Source organism: Pollachius pollachius, assembly GCF_949987615.1.
Source record: "Pollachius pollachius genome assembly, chromosome: 17".
NCBI classification, from domain to species: Eukaryota; Metazoa; Chordata; class Actinopteri; order Gadiformes; family Gadidae; genus Pollachius; species Pollachius pollachius.
The window spans coordinates 1,471,222-1,493,426 of NC_136950.1; the positions used below are offsets into that span (position 1 = coordinate 1,471,222).

General features: G+C 42.6%; 1 protein-coding gene across 1 annotated transcript; it reads right to left on the reverse strand.

The window, feature by feature from the left end:
- Positions 1 to 8,762: 8,762 nt before the first annotated feature.
- Positions 8,763 to 13,108, reverse strand: LOC307088621 (uncharacterized protein). Its single transcript, XM_079754572.1, has 8 exons — positions 12,992 to 13,108; positions 12,361 to 12,469; positions 12,112 to 12,256; positions 11,725 to 11,838; positions 10,024 to 10,168; positions 9,651 to 9,799; positions 9,261 to 9,400; positions 8,763 to 8,995 (listed from the first exon to the last, which is right to left on the reverse strand). Exons 2-8 carry the CDS (start codon positions 12,461 to 12,463, stop codon positions 8,844 to 8,846), a joined length of 948 nt encoding a protein of 315 aa, XP_079610698.1. The 5' UTR covers positions 12,464 to 12,469; positions 12,992 to 13,108; the 3' UTR covers positions 8,763 to 8,843.
- Positions 13,109 to 22,205: the final 9,097 nt, after the last annotated feature.

The following is a 22,205-nucleotide window of genomic DNA, read 5'->3' on the forward strand; positions in this document are numbered from 1 at the left end:
TCCAGACTAAGAACTGTGTTACCCCTACAAAGCAGCGGCAATAATCCCGACCGTCGGTTGCTTCGGTGGATGCTGCGGTGGACGATGTCGGGGACGCTGGGGCGTCCATGCCTGAAAACACTCCTCCCCGACGTCGTCCTCGTCCCGCTCGTAGTCCGCCTGCTGGACGTGAGGTCGGGAGGCACTGGACGGTTGCAGGTCGGACAGCTCCCGCTCCGCCCGTTCCGCCACCTCAAGAGCCACCTCAAGGTTCGGGGGCCTGGTGAGGCGGACGTGCCGTCCCAGCCGCGGCGGGGCAAGCCCTTGGAGGAACGACTGAAGGGCTAGTTCCTCCTTAGCCGCAGCAGGGAAGTCGGGGTAGCCCCGCTGGGCGTAGAGCAGTACATCGGCTGTGTAGGCCCCCAAACGTTCCCCCTCCCGGCGGGAGGGGGACTCCCAGCAACTCCTGGCTATGGCCCACGACCCCCCGCTGTCCGAAACGCCTCTCCAAGGCTAGGGTCAGGGCCCGGAGGTCCTGCTGGTCTGCTGGGGCCAGGTCCAGCAGAACCTGCAACGCCGTTCCCTCCAAGGCTAGGGCAAGCTGGGCGGCGGACTCGAACATAGCCCAGCCGTAGTACTGCGCGGCGATCCTCAGCTGCGCCAGGTAAGGCTCCAGCGGTGTCGCCCCGGAAAATTTGGGCAGCCTGGCCACCAGGTGGCGGCCGACCGCCGCCGATCCTGTGGCATCACCAACGGCCGCTGTGTGGCACTGCGCCGCCGTCGAGCCGGGCCATTCTGAGTCTTCCTCCTTCGGACGCTCCAGTTTGAATAATGTGCTCTTCTCCATAATCCCACTTCTGACACCAATGTAGCGCCGGTCAGGGAGAGACGGAAGAATGAGACGGGAGACAGGTTTCAACCGCTTAGTACCACTCTCGCACCCCTTACACCGCACGACTACGGACTGCCTTTATTAACGACCATAACAGAAACACGGGACACCTGACCAACACACACACAACACTCTCACTAATGGTCCCGATCACACAACAATGGAACAACACACAATTAATAAAGACCCCAAACCCGTTAACCCCACTTAACCCCAACAACAGAACAAATCAACAAAACCCCTTTTGTCAACTGACAACCCCAACCCCAACTCCCAGAATCCCCCGCGGCTCCGGAACATGGCGCCCACACCCGTGGTCGCCACAATACGAATGTTGGTAACAAATAAATTGTAAAAAGACACAACAAGTATTTTCTTCATTTTGGCAAGTAGCCATGTAATAAGCGGGATAATGTGTAGAACGTCGCCGGTCATTATCGAAAATAAGCCCCTTCAGGGCGAAGCAAGTGTTCCTGTTCGCCCTGTCGGGGTTTATTTTCCCGAGAATGACCGGCGTTCTATACATTATCCCTTACATATATATAATATATATATAGTATATTATATATGCGGAAGTGCCAAAGTGACTCAGAACTTGCCGTAAAGCAGGACCACTGGAATTTTACAACAGAGAAGTGAACTTACAAAAATCGATATTCAGTTGAGTATTATCTTAGCCCCCCCTTTTGAATGCAGCTTTCAAATTAATTTTACAATTAAAAAATTACACCCTGAGAAAATTGGAATTTGCGGCTGAAACCCTGTCGACTCCCATTCATTCTGCGCCCTCGCATGGACAGAGATGTGTTACTGCAACCAGTTCAGAAACTGGAAGGTACCAGGGTGCCAGTTCTCTTCATATAAGACATTATCTGACCATATGCAAAGAAAAGCAGACGGAGGGAGCTCCCGCGAGTTTTTAAAGTCATGGGACATGTACCATAGGGCAGTTATTACCAGCATTTCTGACGTTTTGATCCTAGAATGCATTTTGTTATGCAAGTGTAGCAGGCTAGAAACCCTAGTCAAGCAGTGCTTTTGAATGCAGCCCCAGATGGGTCCAGTCCCCTAATTAAGGCCTTATTTAAGGCAGCTGTGGCCATTGTGCCTTAGTATGGCTCATGTCCCTGCGATTGCTGATGTAGCGTCAATTATGTGAGTAGCATTTTGATGGATGGATGGATGGATGGATGGATGGACGGACGGACGGACAGACAGAGTGCTTTTTTTGTACGGGCATCCAATTCATTTAATTCATTTTATTTAGCTTGAGATAGTGATTGGTTTGAGTGATTCCCTCAAACCCGCGGTGGTTCACCTGCTGCTGTTTTGCCATACCTTTTATCTTACTTATCTTTTTTTTAATGTATGTAGACATGGAGCCCGTTCTTTTTTTTGTTCTTTTGTTGGTAACAATATTTTGGGTTTATTGAACCAACTGGGGGTTAAATGTTTGCTTTAATACTGTATAAGTTCCTTTTCTTTAGCCTGGAGCTGGGCGCCAAACTGTAGGGAGGCTAGGCGCCCATGGTGAGGTCCCTTCACTTGCATGCGAGTTAAAGCACTGGGATACAATACGTTTTTCCACCAGTTTGCAGTGAGGATTGAGGTGAGTGGTAGCACCCCTAGGCACTCCTCGGCGTAGTTTGCATCTCAGCAGTTGGCCTCAGATTTAGTCTGGTAGGTTTTGTTTTAGTTTTGGTTTGCTATTTTAGATTGTGATTTCATGTACAAAATAACATTATAATAAAGACAATGTTCTCCTTATTAAGCAATTTCGTTTATTAGTTATCCTTATTAATATTTATTAATAATCCTTATTTTCAGCAGTTTCAGTTTATGCACATTTTTGTTCCCATTTAAATAAAGATTTTGTTTATTTTGGAATTACCGTCTCTGTCCGTTCAGTTAAATGAATCTGCTTGCCTCATTAGTATTGCCAATAATATTCAACAACACAAAATGAACCTACCATATTATACTGATTTCCAGGGGTGTAATTCCCTTAGTGGCGTTGTCGGTCTCAATCCTCCCCACTATTGCCCTCGCTACACAAGGCAACGCAAAGCATGCTTGATCTGTTGCCGTCTTCAAAACGCTCCGAGTTTCCGGGAGGTCGGACCATACTCGGACAAAACTGCTTTGAACACTCTGTTGGGTCAGAGTTTTCGCTATGAATTTCGTGCGGAAGTAAAGCTACCCGAGTCCTCCGAGATGACGTCACAACAATTGCGGCTACTTTTAACCACTTAAAGGCTAGAAGTAGCCCGACACTTCTTTAGTAGTATAATAAGGGTCTTAACATATAAAACAAAGCATTGATAACTTTCTAAGTGTACAGATTGTTTATTAAAAGACATTTTATAATCTACTTATCGAGTCTTAAAAACAAGATGGCGTTGACAGGTGCACTACTGATGGTATTGTGTATAAAATGTCCTTTTATAATAAACAATCTGTACACTTACAAAGTTATCAATGCCTCGTTTTATATATTTTAAGACCCTTATTATACTAACAAAGAAGTGGCGGGCTACTTCTAGCCTTTTAAGTGGTATAAAATAGCGATTTAGTTTTTACCATAACAAATGCCCCCATCGTTCCGAGTTTATAGCGTTTTAGTAGAATCGGCTAAAAACAGCCAACTTAAGGATGAGTCTATACGTGCTTTTTTGCTCCCAAACGAACATTCCAACTCGTTATCATACTAAACATATCTCAGATCCATTTTACACAGGATTTCTCCTTTAAGCTTGGAGGAAAGTGCTTTGAACACTGTTGGGTCTGAGTTTTCACTCAGACCCATTCTAACATTTGCATTACGATAAATTATAGATTACAATTTTAAACGTCACCTGATAAATTCTCACTCATGTTCAACCATCGCAATTAGTTCTAATAACTGATTAATCTGACTAAGCAAAGAAGCGCAAAGAGGTCCCTGCAGGTATCCATACTTGTAGTTGTTATGAAGTCTAGTCTCCAGAACGATCTGTTTTCTGGTTTTATGTCACAGCCTACGAACTTCTGAGGGGCGTTTCCTGAACACTTATTTCTGAAGAAGGGAAGGTTTACGTAAAGACACGTAAGAGCTTCCGAACCTCCAAGATTTTTTCAAAGCGGGAGAAGTAGTCCCCTATACGTCAGACTAGCCCTCGGTCATCCGTCGACGGACGCATGAAGTGTGAATGAAGGGTCAGGAGTTAAGAGCCTCCGGTTGGTTCTCTGCCCCCTAGTGTTCAGGCGAACTACAGGCTCCAGTCTGTTTTTAACCGGTTTATATGTTACAACCTGTAGGCCTACCGTTCCTTGACATTGTGTACTTTTCGAATTTTACTACATCGATCAAAATCAAATGGCTATAATGTTTAAATATTGTATCTTTCGGTATCAATATTAACAAATAAAGTGGAGCACAATGCCCATCTACAGAGTAGGCTACATTGGAGTTTTATCATTGCCGTTTACAAAAAAACCATATTCTTGGCATTTGTGATTTTAAAAAACAAAAATACTATGATCCAGTAAGGTGTATACATTATTTTGATTAAATGAGTTAATTTCTGAAATTATTGATTGGTTTTTATTTACATTTTCCATTTATATTCAACACAAATTGACTTAAAGGGGTAAGGCATGTGTTTGAATTGTAGAATAATAAAAAATCTTCAATGGGATTTTTAGTTTTACCTTTAGTTTTCTTATCTGTTTTGACCATTATGAAAGAGTCATAAAATTTATGAAAATCAGTTTTCAGTTTAAATCAAATAATGGTGCCTACTTTTTGTGCAAATTATACCACAATGCATTTTATAATTTATCATATTTAGATTTCATCATCCACCATAAACACGAGACAAAATGTGCTACCAACAAATATCATCGATACATAAAAACCTATCATCCCATATTTAAATAACGAGCACTTCAACGAAGCGCCTTTTTCTGTCTCGCCGCTGCTTCCATGGGCTGCATGTCCGCTGGATCGACGTTTTCATACAGCGGGTGTTGGATGCTTCTCCAGATGACCAGAATGATCCTCGTGGCGAACAGGAAACAGGCTACAGCCAGCAGCACCGCTGGGGACAGGACAGGGAATACACACTGATTATGGACGCTGGTTACTACCTAAAACACCAGTGTCATTCAACTGAATTGCAATCCTTGAACTTTAGTTGGACAACAAATGAGGCATCTGGTCAGTCAATTAATCAGGTGGTTGATTGGATGGTTGTGAGGATTGTTTTTCTTTTTCTTTTTTTAAATGGACAATGCACATCAATTTAATTGTTTTTGTCATTTTTAAATGTGCCAGAGTTGGCAAAAGCGAGGTGAACATCTGTAGTCTCTTGGCAGGTCAACACATCATCACATTACATTAATAAGAAAGAATGCAAGAAGGATAGAAAGAAAAAAATAAGCAAGAGACATAAAAAATAAATGATACAAAGTACAATAAGAAGGGCAGTATCTAAGATCAGGTAGATCAGCTATTGATGATTGGGGTTTTGATTGTAGATAATCCGTCTCTTAAATTTGTTTTTAAATGGTAGAAAGCTGGTGTTTTCTCTGAGTTCAATAGGCAGTTCCAATGATTTGAGGCCATTACTGAGAAGTCTCTTTGAATGGCTGTGTGATCTCACCGATAAAGACACCGTTGCGGTTAGGGGATGCCACATCAAAGTTCTTCACTAGGTTCCCTGACAGGGCCCAGATCACCACGGGGTAGATGGTCAGCGTGTAGCGCATGTGTTTATCGATGACAAAGTTCTCCAATATGAACCTGCAGAAAACAAAAGAAAACTAGTTTACTTTTTAAAATATTGTTATATCAGAATATAGTTTATTGCATAGAGAAGTGATGTGTGACTGCCTATCCCTTCAGAGGAGGTGGGATGTAACTACTGACCAGCCCAGCAGCACTGCGGTCAGCAGGGCGTAGGCCACGGTGGCGGCGTCCAGCGGGGTCAGGTGGGCGTCGTAGGTCAGAACGATGCTCAGGTTGATCAGAGTGGCGATGGTGGTCCACGTGGTGTACAGACCCAGGCCGTTCTGGACCTGCGAGACATAAGAATCAGACCGATGCTTTTCACTCAACCATCCCTTCTCTGTGGGAGTCACGGGCTACGATGGCCTGCAAGGGAACGGACAGGTGGCCATAAGGTTCTTGGTTCAATCCCCAATGCGTCATTGAGCAAGGGGCCTACGCTCTACCTTCTCATATAAAACATTAAGCAAATTTGTCCCACATACTCATCTGTTCTTTATTAAATACAAGCCCTTTGAGTGTCGTGCCACTGACAAGGATGCGGAGCAGCCAGAGGTCCGCTCGGTGGTACTTGTTGAGCCATGCTCCGTAGACATGGAGGCCGTGGCAAGAGAAGGCCATCATGGCATAGTTGGTCACAATGACCACCACGAGGAACATCAATGCGGCAAGCATGGACCTGACCAGGAACACAAGCATTCATGTATAGAGCAGCTGGTTTGATCCCAAGAGATATCTGTAAATCCATTGGGATAGATATAATCTGACTTTCTATCCGTATATCTGACTAGCAATCTTTCTATCTGTCTTTCTGTCTGACTGTCTAATATCTCTCTCTCTTTATCTATATTTTTGTAAAGATAAAAGCAATGATAAGAACGTTTGAAAACATGTTTTTACCCTTGGTCCCAGAGAATGAGCCATCCGATGTTGAAGCCCATGTTGATGCACCAGCTGATGAAGAAGCCATAGGGCAGCACTGGAGGGCTGCAGTACACATACCCATAGCTGTTCCTACAAATCAAAGAACAGGCATAGAGTTAACCTTTCAACCTGCTAACATTCTCTTAAACATAAAGATTCAAGTGTTGAAGGAGAAATTAAATGAAATTACCACTGTGGGGCCAGTCATGTAATAACTCCCATCTGGTGTTAAAACTCACCTTCCTTTGTCTGAATAGTTTGTGGATGATATTCTGCTAATAACATCTTGCCCTTTCTTAGGCCATTTGTTTGTGCTTGTGTGTTTTAACACAAAAGCAAGCCCTTACATTCTGCACAGGCCAGCGATGATGTAGACATTCATCCCGATCAGAAAGATGTAGATGAGGGCCCAGATGTTAAAGGTCCATCCTATGGGGGTTACCTGCGTGTCAAACACTGCTGACACGTTGGCTGTGGTGGTGGTGAAGGGGGCTGGGAAACACACATGGGAAAAACAGAGGAAAAACAGAGAAAATATATAAGACAAACAATAAAAATAAAAAACGCAAATATGAGTATGAGAATTTCTGCATAGTATGGAAAGACAATTATGGTAAGAAAACGAACATATTCCAACTACAGCCAGTCCATTGAAGATCAGGCTAATGATGAAGAAGAGAACGGAGCCCAGAATGCAGGCCAGACGTCCAAGACAGTGTTCTCCCATGGTGGTCAGCTGTAACACGCAGAAACAGTCCAAACAGAGCTCAATACCGTACCATTCAGCCATTTTTCAAAATGTAAATCCAATCAGTTAACACTATATATACTCTAACCCGTGTGCATAATAATAAGTTTCACCTAACACATCGGACTGTTTGAACACAAGTAGCTCAAAGATTCATCTTAGCATTACCTTACTTTACACTCCCTAGGTCAGTCTTTAACATACCGAACAAAACCTACAGTGCACATGTAACACAGGCCACAGGTAATTATATAGAACAGCTCTTGCGTAAGGCCACCTGAGTCGTCACGTGGCGCTGTTATCAGCTCATAAGCGTGATGACAATCTTTATGAAATAAACACAAAGGAAACAGTTTCCTTCACCTACATGTGACCATTGCTCACATTGGGTTCCTGTTAACAAATGAATGATAGATATTTTACATGAAAGGTTGTAGGTCTTTAAAGGACACATCGAAGGTATGACCAATCAGACAGGAACTCGTCTTTGGTATGTGTTGGTTGCAGTAGGCTTACGTTGAAATATTTTTTTGTAAAATGCCCTTGTCTTCTCCTTATATCTGTGTGGTAAAGCTTTGCTCTACTCTATTGTAGGCCTATATGTGAATAATAAAAAATAATTTAGTAAGTAAGCTCACTAAAAATGTCACCAGTGCTGGTTCAGTTGTGAGGTGGACGTTGTTTTTTAAAGCCAACACTAAAGTCTAACTGATTAGCCAGGTCACGACCACAGCTTATGATTCAGGGGGCAGATCCATTCTGAGGTGACCCCTGACCCCTCTATGGAGGCCAACACTAAAGTCTAACTGATTAGCCAGTGCAGGACCACAGCTTATGATTCAGGGGGCAGATCCATTCTGAGGTGACACCTGCTCTTAAAAGATAACTTGTTTTATGATGTATGTGTATTGGATATATGGCCTTAGATGCATGTAATTTTCTGCAAGGAAACAGAAAAATATTGTTTGTCTATTTATTAATTGATGTCAGGGGATGACAGAAGTCCATTCATATTCATCTTTCAACAACAAATAAATAACCATATAATATGCATGGCTAATAAATGAACTAATAAATGTTACTAATCCGGGTAACATTCATTATTCTGATTACAACTTTTCTATGTCTGTGTATTTCCTCCCCCATAAACACAACATTCAGGCCTGTCTCCAAAATATATAATCCATAGAAATAAAGACAGATAAGTCCCATTGTGCAGCAAATCATGGTGTTCGGCCGTTCTGTCAATGAAAAGCCAAATAATATTGTAATGTTTTATTTCCACATTACAAAAAGAAAATCATTCAACAACATTTACAACTTCACATTATTTATATTATTTGTTCAACAAAATGTACTTAAGCACATATTAGGTATTTTCAACTTCATTAAAAATCTAAATGAAACAAAATTGGGCTTTGAGCCAAATGCACAATTAACGCAAAATACATAACTCATGAATAAAAAAGTATGCAAAATATATCAGTTATTCGGATGTTGTGTCTATTTGTCTGGTTAAAGTGCAACGATTTTTATTTAAAAATCTTTTTCTGTCTTTGAGCAATCTCCATGGGCTCCATGTCCTCTGCCTTCACGTCTTGATACAGGGGCCGCTTGACGTGCCTCCAGGCCGCCAGGCCAAGCTTCACAGCACACAGTGCGCAGGACAGGGCCAGGAGCGCCACTACGGAGAACCAAACAAAGCTTACAGCCAATAGGACGCAGGACAGAGAACCAAACAAAGCTTTACAGCCAATAGGACGCAGGACAGAACAAGCCTATAAAGAACCAAACAAAAAAAACCATCAGGGAAATAATGGATTTGCGCCCCTTAGTAAGTCAATTTGGTCAATAACAGACGGCAGATTGCTGTAATTGACCAATCAGAGTATCAAAGCTGTATAATAAAGCCTTCTAATGATGCAGCCTAGCAGAAGAGTTTCTCTTACCTAGGAAGAGGCCACTTTGGCTGGGTGCGCTGGGGTCGAAGTGGCTGGACACAGCCCCACAGAGGGCCCAGATCACCACTGGATACACTGTCACGATGTAGCGCACATGCTTCTCCAGGACCCAGTTCTCTAAAACACACCTCGATAGAACAAAACATCCATATCACTTAAGAACCTATAACACTGCTATATGCCATATTGGCTTCAGAACATTCCTTATAACTTGCTTTACCTCTTAAAGATGCTGTAGGAGATTAAGGGTCATTTGTTAGAAATAGCTAAGCCATTTTTCAGCTATTAGTGGATGAAATCTTGTTGGAATGTCTGTTTTGGGACAGTTCCCGGCTCAATTCTGACAGATCAGGGCATCTCTTCTCGTCCTTTACTCACCAGGCCAGCAAAACACACGTAAGCACGGATAGTGTGACTGTGGCAGCGTTCTCTGGAAGCATCTCTGCATCGTAGTCGAGCACAATGGTCAGATTAACAAGAGTGGCGATCGTTGTCCATGTAGCGTACAAGGCCAGACCATTCTGAACCTGTCGACAGACACCACACGCATGAAGGTTGCACTCTATAATGAACTCCCAAAGCACTTTGCTTATTTGAAGATTCCTTTGTATTCGCACGATTCTTGTATTAATTTGGCTGCATCTTCATTGTTGAATGCCATCATTGCAAGTCGCTTTGGACCAAAGGTTCAGCTAAGTAAATGCAATATAAAAGGCAAGGTCAGTCAATGCAGTGGTTTAGGTTTACTCACACACACACGGTGCAGCCAAAGATCAACTCTGTGATATTTGCTGAGCCACGCGCCGTGAACATGGAGACCGCGGCAGGCGAAGGAGATCATGGTGTAGTTTGAGCCGACAATCAGGAGAAGGAACACAGCGGCAACGATCATCAAGCTGGTGAAACACACATGAAAATAAGTTATTCTAATTCATCTCTGTTTAATGTCTCCATTAAAGTAATAGCAGAATCACTATAGGAGAACTCTGACCAGGTTTATTCTTTATATTATTTAAATAGATATGAACGTAGTGTTATGGAAGTGGTAATGGTATGACCAGTGTTGGGATAGTTCACGTTCTATGTGAACTAGTTCAAAGTTCAGTTCACAAATTTTAAAATGAACTAGTTCAGTTAAACAAAATTTTGAACTAAGTTCACAATTCCAAAAAATGAACTAGTTGATAGTTCTTTTTTTCAATATGTTGCTGTGAGGTATTCGTTTTTCCCGTATTTTGAACATTGAGCCCACTTTGAGGTTTGTCTAGGATGAAATAGAGTGGTTGAATCAAGTATCGTAGCTTAATACAGTTTCTATTGTGTTTTATAGCACATTTAGCGCATTTTGTAAATCCCATTGATTTCTGTTGGAAGACTCATTGCTCGTTGGCCGGAAACGGAAAGGGGGGTGTTCACGTTTGGTCGTAGTCTTTTCGCTCGGTTCTAGCCCTACGGATGAGACGGAGAATCGAGTGAAAAGACTACAACCAAACCTGAACAGCCCCCCTTTCTGTTTCCGGCCAACAAGCAATGATTCTATGAGTTATTCTAGTCCGCTGAGCTATGAGCCAGAGAGCTAACGTTATGGATTGTACATATTTATAATTCAAAATTAGTCTCAGCCCTTATACCACAGATACTCTAGGGTCTATAGCATATAACCGTGTTGTCTGATTACAGTTTAATTCATTTTCCACAATTTAACAGCTCTCGTTTTGAAGAATAATCACCGCGCCATTCGTTTCAATGGGAATCGCGCCGGTCTGTACTTTCAAAATAAAGTGTACATATTTATAATTTGAAATTTGTCCCAGCCTTTATACGACAGATACTATAGGGTCTATAGCATATAACCGCGTTTTCTGATTATAGTTTAATGTAACAGTAATCTGGCAACACCGCAACTCAACTCAGATCTGCACTGATGTTTGTTGTCTGTTTGTGGTCTTTACTCTGTATTTAAGTTTTACTGTGTATTTAAATTTTTATTTATTTTTATTATATATTGCTTTTGTATATTATTATATATTATAGATTCGATAACTATCTATGCACTTTTAAGGAGCTGCTCATTGCATTTCGTTGTACTTTGTATAATGACAATAAAGCTTTCTATTCTATTCTAACTGCAAATTAACCGCACAGAGATTACCATGGCAACCGGTCAACCACCACGAGGATCTGCGCGTGCATCCACCGTGTTGATAAACAAATAACCCCCCTATTGAACGAAGTTAAACCAAGTGAGCGTTCACAGACACAGAATGAACGAGTTCACAGTAACGTTCATCAGGCAGTAATACAGTACGTTCATGTTTATGTTCGCCCAAAATATGAACGAGTTCATGAACTATCGTTCAATGAACGCGTTCAGGCACAACACTGGTAATGACAATACATTCATCAGGATGGGCAGAACCCATTTCACCACTCACTAGCAGCTTTTCTTTACCTTCTATCCCACAGAAACAGCCATGCAGTGTTCAAGCCCATGTTCATGCACCATGCCATGAAAAAGCCATGTGAAAGGACAGGAGGACTGCAGTACACATAGCCGTAGGAGTTTCTGAAACACACAGGGGACCACAGCACATTACTAAGACCTTTCTGCACCCTAAACAGCTGCCTGGTTATTACTATGAAACATTAACCTTTAGCAGATACTTTAATCCAAAGGGATTTACAGCATACATGGGTTCTTGGGCAAGGTTACCACTACACAAATCTGCTACACAAAATTCACTAAATGTGTAGAAACATGAATACAAGGCTTTTGATGCAGTTTTGTGTAAATACATCATTGGATGGCTTGGCAATTATGAATCTCAATGGATCTTACTTCCTGCAGCAGCCGGAGAGGATGTAGACGAACATGAGGACCAGCCACACGTATATAAGGGACCAGATGGCGAAGGTCCAGCCTGCAGGCGTGATCTCCGTCTCATACTCCCCTGATATGTTGGCTGTTGTCCCCAGAAATGGATCTGGTTTGTTTTACAGAAAGGGACTTCATCAGGCACAACAAATTCCTAGTAAATGTCTGCCATATACTGATCTTTCAGCAACCAAAGAGCGAAGATAAACGTACATATTCCAGGTCCCGCCAGACCGTTGAACACCAGCGTTATGACAAAGAGGAGAATGGACGACAGGATGGCCAGCACAAGGGAACCCTGGTGTTCTACCATCATCGATGACTACAAAAGAGGCAGACAGGTGTCAGGGAACCACTGAAACCACATGATATCATCAAAACAAAGCAAAGACAAAGATATGGATTGAATATGATTGACATGCGTTCACAGATGTTTCTGATACAATCAATTAAAACAGCATAAGTAAAGTAAGTATATGATAATCACATTGATACAAAGTGGAGATACAGGCGCCTGGAGAAAGAATAACACAACAAAAAGGTGTTGATATTCTGACAAACCTTGACCTGAACTTCCCTCTTTAGCGACAATCAACAGTCAGACTGCTCGTCTGCTGCAAAGGGAGGTTATATACAGACAACCGGTTGTGTAAGTTGCAGATTTTATGGCCATTTTGTCATCATTATATAATATAGTCTACGCCTCCTTATGAAAGGGGTAACTCCCCCCCCTTTCACCAACACACACACACACCGTCACATAATTAGTTGGCATCTATCCTATCTATGGACCATTATATACTATCCACACATACTATGTTAATGACAAGTCAAAACAACTTACACAACCTGCTGTAAATGATGGAGGATGCAGCTCCTTTCATAGCAAACTCATCATATATAAACTATTTAACCTTTATTTATCCAGGTGAGTCCCATTTAGACATTTAGCCTCTTTCTCAAGGGATCCCTGACTATGGGAGTGTGTTGGTGATGGCTGGTTGAAGCAGCCTCACCTGGCTGAGTCTGATTGGACTCTGGGGCTGGGGGCTGCACACATGATCTACATTGAGTGTCAGGTTACACACCTGTTGAAGCAGCAATCTCCACACACACTCAGGGAGAGATCCCTATGGCGCACCAGATCATGTAGCATTTTCAACAAACCATTACAATAAACCGCTCTTTCAACATGACCAGCCTGTGTCCCTGTCTGGAAGTCCCCTAGGTCAGGGTTCCTCAACCTTTTTATTACTGAGGCCCGGTACGCATTTTTTAAATGTTTTCACGGCCTGGTGTGGGGGGAGGGTCGGAGCCGCGACCAACCAGTAGGGGTCACCAATGCAGCGACCAGGACACAAACCATTATGTGCCCGCCTAACCACTCTAATGAATTCTACTGTAGGAACATTATTAAGAATAAAAACAGTTTCATAAATAGACAGTAACAGTCTAACAGTATAAAAACACGACTGTGATATACTGTGTATACATCAAGCCAATAAAAACAAAGATGAGCTTGTTCATCATTAGTCAACATGGGTTATATTGCTCCTGGCTTATCAAAAATAAAAACACTGTTTTATGATAGAGCATGATGGGGAGATGGGGTTGGGATTGGTGTGAGCCGCCTCTCCTGTTGTCCTGCAGTAGTGAACTTCAACATATGAATGGCCCCTTTATTTTTCCAAATTGATACAGTAAGCACCATCAATCCTGAAACCCGTTCCATGACCCAAGTATTTACAGAACAATAGTGGCATGAAGACTTTAGCAAGATAGAAAAGTGGGCTGGGGATTGTAGAGAGCCCTATGATTTCCGCATCGGATGGAATCGTGGAATCTGTTATTAAAAATGTAATCAACAGTAAAATGTGGAATATTGCTGAAATTGATTAAAAGATAATATCTAAAGTTGGCCTGATTATTGTAGTAACCTAAATGATTAAATAATTGTACAATTACAGATAAATAGGCATAAATACATAATGATGTGTTCCTGAATCCTCTGACGCCAGCCTTCCGAGTTGCACTTTTGACGTAATTTCCGGTCTCGGAGCATTTATAGTGTTCCTGTTCGTCTTTGTGATTGTGTCATGAAATTTGCTAGCCGTTGTTTATTGTTAGCTACATTAGCTTCTTTAGAAAACCAGCCCGAAAACAAACAACACAACTTTACATTGTATTGCACCCACAGCAAGACCATACAATGCATAAATTGGTGATCGGAATAAAGTAGCAATGTAATCAAGAGCGTAAGAACATGTAAAATCGACATTAAAAGGACCAACGTGGTACAAATACAAAGAAAATAAATCGCTTCACGGGCGCAGCCATTTTGTTGAGAGCTTCACCACTCATCTCGGTCTACTCTCATTATTCTGAGAGATGAAGACAAAAAGGGGGCGTCCCTCCGAGAAATGCCGCAAGAAAGCTGGGAGATTTTCCGACTTCCGACTCGGAAGGCTGGCGTCCGAGGATTGACGAAAACGCCATTATAGCGTTCCCCTTCGACTTTGTGATTGTGTCATGAAATTGGCTAGTCGTTGTTTATTGTTAGCCACATTAGCCTCTTTAGCAAACCAGCTCGAAAACAAACAACACAGTTTTACATTGTATTGCATGCACAGCAAGACCGTGCAATTGGTGACCAGAATAAAGTAGCAATGTAATCAAGTGTGTAAGAGCATTTAAAAGTCAGGCCTAATTAAAAACAGTATTGAAAAGAAAAGAATTAGAATGTGATAGGTGAAATGTTTATTCAGTTGTCTATATAAACAGGAGCTTTGCCAAATAAGTGGTCGAGTCTCAGCGATGGCAGATCTGGCTCTGTTAGACCTTAACGTACGTCTAAGACGAGAGAGGGTTTTTCGAGACCGCGCCGATTTTTTCACGGAGAGCGATGAATGGCTCTTGAGTCGTTTTCGTCTCCCAAGGCATCTCCTGATGGAGCTATGCAATGCTTTGAAGCCACAGTTAAGGCGAGAAACTAGGCGATCAAACGCAATACCTGTGCCAGTGCAGGTGTGCTCCACCTTGGGGTTTTTGGCCACCGGGACCTTTCAGCGGGAGATCGGGGACAGGTCTGGTATTTCCCAGCCAAGTATTAGCCGAACCATGCCAGCAGTTTTGGCAGCTATAATGTCCCTCTCCGAACGTTATATTCAATTCCCATATCATAGCCATCAGCAAACTGGAATCAAACGGGAATTTTATGCTATTGCTAGGATTCCAAATGTGATTGGTGCGGTTGATTGTACCCATGTGCGTATGAAGCCACCATCTATTAGTGATTACGCGTACATCAACCGCAAAAGCTACCATTCAATTAATGTCCAGATTATTTGCGATGCCAGAATGTCAATCCTTAACATGGTAGCCCGATGGCCTGGGGGCACGCACAATTCTTTTATTTTAAAAAATAGCAACGTTGGGCATCGTCTACATAAGGGCGCACTACATGGTCGGAGTCATCTCCTCGGCGAGTTACGCACAGTCGCACTTTTCTTTCTCCTGAAAAACGTTAAGACATCGCACTAAAAGTTTGATGTGATTCATCTAGATGACAAAGACTATGCCCTGACCGAGTACCTCCTCTGGCTCATCCGAACACGGATCAGGAGCGCAATTTCAACAGCTCTCACATGCGCACAAGGGCAACAGTGGAGCAATGTATAGGCCTACTCAAGGGCAGGTGGATGTCCATCGGGTCGGCGGGGGGAACGTTGCTTTACAGCCCAGAAAAGACCTGTAATATTATTTTAGCATTCGGGGTTCTCCATAATATTGCGCTGGCAAATGGGGTGCCATTTGCCGACCTGCAGCCAGATGATCCGATGCCCAGAGATCCCTGGCCACAGGTGCCACATGCTGGAGCTCTAAGAAAAAGGGAGAATTTAATTTGGCGCTTCTAATATATAAAGGGAAAGCAATACATTTATATTTTGGTTAAAAACAAGACAGAGGTCAAAGTACAGCAAACCAATTTATTTATGTATTGCATTCTTCAGGTTCTCATTGATTTGTTTCAATGTTTCGTTAATCGCTAACAGAGTTATTTATTCCCACCATTGACCTGCACATCTCGCTTTGTTTGTCCAGACCTCTGCAGTCAATAAAGATGCGCGCAGACCAGCACTTCGGGCAGACACGCGTTCCGGCTCCGTCGGCGTCGGCCCTTCTGTTTCTTTATCCGTTTGTTTTTTCTGTAATTCAACTGGGCTTGGCTCGGTTCCCATTTTGGATGAACCATCTTTAAAAATAAAAGCAATCATGAGATTATTTGTGCCATTACTTTGTAACACGCAAGCTGTAGGTATATGGGCCTATATATTGTAAATAATTACTAAGGCATTACTAAGGCTTTTACCGCTTCCATGACTGGTCTGGAGTGCATCGGTGTCTCCTCCGCCACCACTTACGCCCGAAATGGAGGGAGACCCGATGAGACCAGCCACTCGCTCCTCAAATGTCGTCAGTTCAAGGCTAGTGTCCACCCGGCCTCCTCCAGTTTCTTTTATGGCCCGCTTCACAGCCGCAACACATTTTTTGGTGCTGAGCTTCATGTCGGACCATTTTTCCTTCACCTTATTCAGAATAAAATAACTTTAACGCATTGCTAACCATAGCATAGGTCAAATGTGAGATGTTTTAAGCTGGATCAATTTAACATTAAATTAATTATTCAAACCTCTTCCGTAGCCCGATGAACATTGGACACACTATTGACTGCCACAGTGATTTGCTTCCATATAGCGTTTTTTTGCTTGCCTTTAACGCCAGCTTTTAGGCTACCAAACAAAATCAGACGGTTCGCATCAACTAGTGACATAAGTGTCTCAATTTCAGTCTCCGAAGGAAAAATCCTCTTTTTTCTTACCGTTGGACGTTTCTCCATGTCGTAAAAGTTAGGGGCGAGACTTCTGAAGACGTGCTTTTATATGGGCGTGTTACGTTCATTACGATTGATCTTAGCCGCCGTATTTATCAACACCAAGCTCCTTCGTACGCTGGGATTGGTGTGATACGAAAGTTTTGTGAATCTTACGTGGGTCCTGTCGTAAGATGAATCATGTGTTCAGATTTGCGCTCATTTCTGCGTTTGTTTGATAAATGAGGGCCAGTGTGTGTATTATCACCAGTGTTGGGCAAGTTACTTTAAATTAGTAACTTAGTTACAGTTACTAGTTACTTCTTTCTTAAGTAACTCAGTTACTTTAAGTTACTCGTAACTTTCAAGGTAACTAGTTACTAGGTTAAGTAACTTTGTTTTCTGAATTATCTTATTAATGTGTTAATATGGCAAAGGACCTCTATTGTAGAATGTATGTGTGTGTTTGCTGGGACCACTTTATCCAGGACGGTAACTCCGGTCAGAGAGTAGACGCATACACAGGGAACAGTTCAGGATGTTTATATCTCTTGCAGACGAATGACATCAATGATGGCTTCAATTCAAGTAACCAAATGAATGACGGAATGGATGAACAGATGTATGAATGAATAAATGATGTAGGAATGAATGAATGATTTAGGAATGAATGAATGATGTAGGAATGAATGAACGATGTAGGAATGAATGAACGATGTTGGAATGATTTTTTCTTCACGAACGCATTCTCTGTCGTGGCGTGTTAAGTGGTCGCGCGCAACGAGCTCTGGTGCGGCCCCGTACAACTCGTAACTCTAGGACCCTACGGCGCTACCTGGGCTGCCCAAAGTGCCTGAATAGAAATAACGCTATATACACGATACGATATTAGAAACTAATAGGGAATTTACAACAACCTCCCTAACTGGATAGTTAGGGAGGCTGCCAGTCCTCTGGCTTGCTTACATGCAAGTCCTATCCTACCACAAGCGCAATGCGCCACCTAGTGACCTGAACGTGCCATAGCAGTGTAGTAGTGAGCGCAAATGAATGAAATATTTCCATTGTTTCCAACTGTTTCCAACCCTCTACCAATGCACACACCAATTATTTTGGGGTTGATGTGGCATAGTGTTCGACAAAACAACTGTAAAATTTGATCATTGTACCCAGTATCACTACGATGAAGCAGTGGATCAACAAAACACAACATACAGTATGTTTTGAAACTTTTGATAGGCATATTTATTGTAGCCATTGAAACAGGTACAAAGTATAGTTTTGGCAGTGCAAAAATTAAACTGTGCCTCCGACCATTTAGCAACTGTAGGACTCAATAATAGTGCAAAACTGATACAATAGATGTTTACAATGTAAACACAGTGAGGTTTATCCGTTCTTTGTAACCTTAACTCAAAACAGCTAAACTTCACCAACTGGAGACCTCATCATCAATAATGATGGGCAAACTTAAAAGTATTTTCAGCCTCACAAAGAGAAACTAAATAAATAAAAAGTACTTTCAGCATCACAAACATAGTTAATGTTTAACAAAAATAATATTTCCTCCACTCTGGCCATTTAGATAAATAAAACAACTGATGAAATCAATAATGGTGGATAAAGTGCTTTAGTAGTCTATATTAGTATGTCTACGTCTACAGAGGTGGGACCAAGTCATTGTTTTGCAAGTCACAAGTTAGTCTCAAGTCTTTGCCTTCAAGTCCCGAGTCAAGTCCCGAGTCAAGACAGGCAAGTCCCGAGTCAAGTCCCAAGTCAAGACCGACAAGTCTCAAGTCGAGTCCCAAGTCCTATCATTTGAGTTTCGAGTCCTTTCGAGTCCTTTTAACAACAGAGAAATAATATTTAAACAGATCATGTATGCCTTTAAGATTTGTATATATTTATTAAACCTTTTTTTGCAGGAACATTGTTCAAACACTCATTTGACTCAACCATGTCACCACTTTATAAAAAATATCCTCACACTCAAAATTAAATAAAATAAAAATAAAATTCAATAAAATTAAATTAAATAATCTACATGAAATACATTCATGCCTCTATCAGTTCAGGTTGCTCCCTTGATAATCAATTGGCATGCATCCATAGGTGTGTGACTGGTGTGTGTGTGTGTGTGTGTGTGAGAGAGAGACTGTGTGTGTGTGTGTGTGAGAGAGAGAGAGAAAGAGAGATAGATTGTGTGTGTGTGTGTGTGAGAGTGAGTGTGTGTTTGAGAGTGTGAGAGAGAGAGTGTGTGTGTGTATGTGTGTGTGTGTTGTGTGTGTGTGAGAGTGAGAGAGAGAGAGTGTGTGTGTGAGAGAGAGTGAGTGAGAGAGAGAGCGAGAGATAGATTGTGTGTGTGTGAGTGAGTGTGTGTGTGTGAGAGAGTGAGAGAGTGTGTGGGTGAGAGAGAGTGAGAGAGAAAGTGAGTGTGTGTGTGAGAGTGAGTGTGTGTGAGAGTGAGTGAGTGTGTATGTGAGAGAGAGTGTGTGTGTGTGTGTGTGTGAGAGAGAGAAAGAGAGATTGTGTGTGTGTGTGTGAGAGTGAGTGTGTGTTTGAGTGTGTGAGAGAGAGAGTGTATGTGTGTGTGTGTGTGAGAGGGAGAGAGAGTGTGTGTGTGTGTGTGAGAGAGCGTGTGTGTGTGAGAGAGAGTGAGTGAGAGAGAGAGCGAGAGATAGATTGGGTGTGTGAGTGAGTGTGTGTGTGTGAGAGAGAGAGAGTGAGAGAGAAAGTGAGAGTGTGTGTGTGTATGTGTGTGAGAGAGAGTGAGTGTGTGTGAGTGTGTGCGTGTGTGTGTGTGTGTGTGAGAGAGAGCGAGAGAGAGAGAGATTGGAAGGGGACTGGATTGGAAGTGTCATGAACATAACAATGAACAGAGTTGTGCTTTTCTATGCCAGGGCCCTATGCTGCATTGCATTTGCAAAAGATCAAATTGGCCAAAAGTCTGTCAGTCATTTGTGCACGATGGGGGCGTAGAATGATGCCACCATGGCTGAAAACTCGCTCCACTGGATCACTAGAGGCAGGCACTGCTAACACTCTGATGGCCACTCGGAAGAGTGAAGGAAGAGTCTTCATGTTCAGTGCCCAGAACAAAAGGGCATTCTGTCCATCGGCTATGTCTAGGTAGTGACTTAGCTGTAGTGCTGGAGAGCCCCCAACATCCTTCTTCTGCCTCTTATGGTATGCAGCAAACAGCCCTTCTCCTTCTCCAAGGTCCTCTTCCTCTTCATCAACAAGAAGCACAGGTTGCTCAGTCTCTGCAAACATAACTACCTTTGGTATCATTTTTGCCTACTGTTGCGCGCGTTTAGTTTGTTCCTCTTTATTGGTTGTCTCGTACTTTGATTGGTTGGATGCTGTCGGGTCGAAACAACGTGGATCTAATTTGATTGGATGTCTTGCCATACACACTTCACGCTGCGTGAATCACGCACACAGATGCACACAGATGCAAAGGGAGAAAGAGCGATCAGTGTCGTGTGAACATACTTTTTAATCTTTGGGTTCGAGGAAAGTAGCAAGTCTTTTCAAGTCAAAAGGGTCAAGTTCAAGTGAAATCACGAGTCACTGATGTTAAAGTCCAAGTCGAGTTGCAAGTCTTTTAAGATTTTGTCAAGTCGAGTCTAAAGTCATCAAATTTATGACTCGAGTCTGACTCGAGTCCAAGTCATGTGACTCGAGTCCACAACTCTGTACGTCTATATCAGTCTTTGTCCACACATCTCCATCATTTGTTTAGCTGTGTCTGGGTTATAGACTGCAACAGGCTTTGTAAAATCAAGCTTTCGTTGTTTGGCTGGAGTGGCTTCTCCTTTAGCGTCGGCGGAGCTGACGTTAGCAGCAGCATCACTTGTGTTACCTTCAGGGTCTTTTTTAACTAGCTTGGTAGATGCGTGTTGTTTCTGAAGATGTTTCATCAGATTGGAATTGCTAGTTTTTGATGTGGCTAGAGTTTTCGAACCTCCACATAGATGACAGGTCACCAAAATATTTCTTATGTCTTTTACCATCAAAAAGGAAAAATAATGTGCATATTTCCATGAGAACTACAACGCCTTGACTGTCGTCGACTGCCGCCATTGTTTTAATTCATGTACTTGCGCGTCGCTGCGTCACATGACTCACGTCCGCTTCACGTCCACAACGGAAACTGTAGTCCTGGGTTATGCACGTGAAGTAACGAGTAACGAGCTGTTTAAATCGCAGACACACACACACACACACACACACACACACACACACACACACACACACACACACACACACACACACACACACACAAAGGAGCTCGCACTGTCGTAGCTCATTGGCGGGCCAAATTCTCTGGGCTGGCAAGGCAGAGAAAGGGGAGGTGGCATCTCCCCTTATGACGACAGACGGGGAAAATTCCAAAACGGCCACTGGGGGAGCATAGGTAGGCTAGGGCAGTGTTTTTCAAACTGTGAGGCGCGCCTCCCCTGGGGGGCGCCAGAGTTCTTTAGGGGGGGCGCGACGTGAGAAAAAAATAAACCAGAAAAAGTAACAGAAAAAACAGACACACCGCGTCTCCACAGCGAAGACGCGCTGTGTTCGAAATCGTTCCCTATTCACTCACTCACTATTCTCTATATAGTGTTTATGATATAGTGCACTATATAGGGAACGAACAAACGAGAATTCGGACACTACGCTGAACATTTCTAAACGTCTTTTGCGTCAGTAAATGCGCCGGGTATTTGTTTGACGCAGACAGATGCGCCCACATCATGTAAACAAACCGGGCACCCACCTGGAAAGCTTGAGGTTGTACTGATGTTGAATGTTACATTTCCTTGATCAATTTTTTTTAAATTAATTTTGAATGTTATATTTTCTATGTTAAATCCCAAACAAATTGTTGACATTTCTAAACGAAAGTCGGAGACTCCATCATTAAATGCATACGTTTTCATTATTATTCAGCTTCTTCTTCTCCTCTGGAAAAACACGACCGCATTGCATTGTGGTATACGGGAGTAACATGTAGGGAACTTCGTATGGTCACTCAAATTTTGGGAATTTTAAGTCTACTTTATAGTGCGTGAAATTTACCACTGAGAATTCGAACACCACTACAAAATGGCGAGCACCCTATATAGTGCACTATGTCCGTGATAAGGAACGATTTCGAACACAGCTACGCAAACTCATTGCTCCCAATAAA